This window comes from Morone saxatilis, unplaced genomic scaffold (genome assembly GCF_004916995.1).
Source record: "Morone saxatilis isolate NCDOM2014 unplaced genomic scaffold, NCSU_SB_2.0 Contig3, whole genome shotgun sequence".
NCBI classification, from domain to species: domain Eukaryota; kingdom Metazoa; phylum Chordata; class Actinopteri; family Moronidae; genus Morone; species Morone saxatilis.
This window is the reverse complement of record NW_023339873.1, coordinates 4800761-4804333: the sequence shown is the minus strand read 5'-3', so window position 1 is coordinate 4804333 and position 3573 is coordinate 4800761. Positions and strand designations below refer to the sequence as shown.

The 3573-nt window shown below is 40.5% G+C and overlaps 1 protein-coding gene across 1 annotated transcript in view; it reads left to right on the top strand.

The window, feature by feature from the left end:
- Positions 1–653: 653 nt before the first annotated feature.
- chp1 (calcineurin-like EF-hand protein 1) overlaps positions 654–3573 on the top strand; it is a 5901-nt gene continuing 2981 nt past the window's right edge. The window contains exons 1-5 of the mRNA XM_035673514.1: positions 654–905; positions 1174–1246; positions 2554–2634; positions 3201–3328; positions 3437–3498. Of these exons, the coding sequence (XP_035529407.1) occupies positions 839–905; positions 1174–1246; positions 2554–2634; positions 3201–3328; positions 3437–3498 (411 nt within the window). The 5' untranslated portion in view covers positions 654–838. The remainder of the gene's footprint in view (positions 906–1173; positions 1247–2553; positions 2635–3200; positions 3329–3436; positions 3499–3573) is intronic.

Here is a 3573-nt window from a genome sequence, read left to right as displayed (position 1 = left end):
TTATTATTAGTATTATTATTATTATTAGTATTATTATTATTAGTAGTAGTAGTAGTAGTATTAGTATTATTAGTATTATTATTATTAGCATTATTATATACAGGCATGTATTTCGCATTGAGCTCAACGTCTGACCCGGTGTAATGGTTGAGTTCGTCCCCGAGCAGGATGGTGCCCCACTCCGCAGCTGACTGTAGGCGCCTTACGGACTTTAAAAAGACCGCTGGTTAATTCTCTAATGCACTGTAAATATCACCTTTATTCATTTAACAGAGCAGATACCGTGGCATTTAAAAAAAAACAAAAAAACAACGTGAATACAGCTATTTAACTATTCATATAACGAATTCAATTCAAATTGTAAGCAGGCACCGACTCCCACACCCCGTAGAGGCCGTCCCAGCGGAGAGTACCTGCCCTCCTCATAAAACAGGAAGCCAAACTGAGCGGAACTCGGATCGGTAATATGAAAACACGACCGACCGCATTAAAGCTTCAGTAGCTGGGAGACAGTCAACCGAGCGACACCCCCGGGGGACCGAACACCGGCGGTTTGGATTCAACTCTAACGGCTGCTAAACGGCCCAAAACGGCTCAAACGGCTCCAGAAACGGCTTTTCCAACAACGCTCCAACGGCTCTTTCGCCTCTACATACGAGTTTGAAGCCGCTTCGCTCCGTAGCTCGTTTTGCTAACTTTTAACAGCTCCCCGATCGAGACTTCTCTCTCTCTCTGTTTGTGTCTCAGCTGGTTTTATTGCTCAAGACCTGCCTGAGTGAGGAAGTCTGCTCCTTTTCGACACCCTTTTTTTTTTTTTTTTGTTTTAAAACATTTCACCATGGGCTCCAGGGCGTCCACGTTACTCCGAGAGGAGGAAATCGAAGAAATTAAGAAGGAGACTGGCTGTAAGTCTCTGTGTAATTCCTGTGATTAACATGAAGACAGGAGCTGTCATTCACCGCACTTTGTTAGATCATGTCCTACAATATAACCTCCACATCACGCAATAGCTATTAACTGTGTAACAGTACACTCACGACCTTTGGGGATGATATTGTCCATTTTTTTTCTGGCAGTGTCATGAAAGCACAATCATTTTCCGGCTGCATACTTGTTATTTTTCTGGTTTTCTTTCTGGTTTTCTGGTGGTAAAATCTGTGTGTTCCCCCACAGTCTCCCACAGTCAGATCACTCGCCTGTACAGCCGATTCACCAGTCTGGATAAAGGTGAAAACGGCACACTCAGGTAAGCAGCAGCATCGCCCATCATTGTGAAAATACACACATTTAATCACCAACGAGATGCTGTGGGCTGATTAGTTTGGTTTTGGCAGGTAACCAGTCAAAGATTGGCACTATATTTTCTATAATAAAGGATAGAATGACTTAAATACTTGTTATAAAGGCGTTAAAACATCATTTCCTCACTTTAAAATTGTTATTAAATGAATATTATTCTTTTTTTCAGGTAACCAGTCAAAGATTGGCCCACTTATATTCTATAATAAAGGATAGAAATGACTTAAATAAACTTGGTTATAAACGCCGTTAAAACAATCATTTCCTCACCTTTAAAATTGTTTATTAAATGAAATTATTATTCTTTTTTTCAAGGTAACCAGTCAAAGATTGGCCACTATATTTTCTATAATAAAGGATAGAAGTGACTTAAATACTTGTTATAAAGGCGTTAAGACATAATTTCCTCACTTTAAAATTGTTATTAAATGAATATTATTCTTTTTTTCATTAAGAACTGTGATGCTCCTTCAACACATCCTGTAACAACTACAGATTAACTAGAAATATGGAGAAAAAAGGGTTTTTAAATCGACTTGAAATGGGTGTTTTTTAATAGATTGTACTAATGTTACAGCACTTTCTTCTTTAAAACTACTTTTATTCCATAAATGTACTACACTAATATACATTTAATAGATTACTGACACTGTTTTACCATTAAAATCCTCTCAGTTGGGACCTCGGTGTGACATTTCTAAGGTTTGTGATTAACTTCTAGCTCTATCCTCCATCTGTGCAGAACAAGCAATAGGTGAAGACGTATGTAATCATTAAGGCAGCTGAAAACTTTGGTTTGGCACTTGCCCATCGGTCTTTTCAAGGGTAAAAAAAACCCAACAACCGATCTTTCGAAAGACGTTGTGTTGACACATACACAAGTTCTTGGTTCTGCTTGTTCTCGCTCCGGTGTAGTCGGGTACATTTCTCCCCAAGGTGACTTTCTTATCGTTCATTAGTTGCCACAACAGTGAGATTTTACCTACGTCTCAGCTGACCGAGGAACGTTTTCACTAACTGATTCCTGAATTCAATAGATTTAATGTATTTCCACAGCCCAAACTATTAAAAATATGCATTTGCCATCCTGTTTTCATATCTGCCGTCAAATAAAGTCTAGTTTTTAAAAGAATAATGGAGTTTTTACAGGTGATCACGATCTTAAGATCTCTGGTAAATTGTTGTACGGTTTTAAATGAACATCTCTTTTGATTTAAATTAGTTTAAAACGTGTTGGTATTTTCCCGTCTGCAGTCGAGAAGATTTCCAGAGGATCCCAGAGTTGGCCATCAATCCGCTGGGCGACCGAATCATCAACGCCTTCTTTCCTGAGGGGTGAGTTGTCCCTGTTTTAGCTTTGAGTCACAACCACCACAAAGCTGAACGAGGCCATCCGGCTTTTCCCTTGTGGCTGCTCGGCTGCGGACTCGAGAGGCCTCGGTCTTTTCTGCCAATTCTGCGTTTTGAAAAACAAAAAAATAAAAAAATAAAAATCAACGTGGGTTTTTGACCACCGCAGGTTCTTTATGTATATCTGGCAGCTGTTTGGCTGCTTTATCAGCCTGAGAGCTGAAAACCAGATGTTTTCAGATGTATCATTAAAATCCCAAAAAGTCAGATGTGTAGGCGTCTTAATTTTAGCCGTGGCTTTTAATGGTTTTAGATGTGTTCTTGTTGCTCTGGTTTTTGGCTTGTTTGCTTCAGAACAAGTTGAGAATAGAGGGTTTGTGCCGCTCAAATGGCGTTAGGTTACGATTACTTTATCTTTGTTATTCACACAGCTAATAAATGTAAAGGGAATCTGAGCCGGCACGTAGGATTAGTTCCTTTTGTGTCTTATCCAGAAAGTTGTGTTAAATCTTGCTCTTTTTCTGCTCCGTATCATTCTGTCTGGTTCTTAGAGAGGACCAGGTGAACTTCAGGGGCTTCATGCGGACTTTGGCTCACTTCAGACCCATCGAGGACAACGAGAAGAACAAGAACGCCGCTGTCAGCGAGCCGCTCAACAGCAGGACAAACAAGCTGCTCTGTGAGTGTGGAGCTCGGTCACACGGGCGTGTCTGGGTGGAGCCGGTGAACATTTAAAGGATTTCATAAAGTGTGCTTTACTGTATTTATTTATTTTCTCCCTCCCCAGTTGCTTTCCGTCTGTATGACCTGGACAGAGATGACAAAATCTCCCGGGATGAGCTGCTGCAGGTGAGTGGACGGGTTTGTAATGGAGATAAGATGCTGAGTCACAGTACGGTTTCTGGAAACAGCTGGTTAATGCAG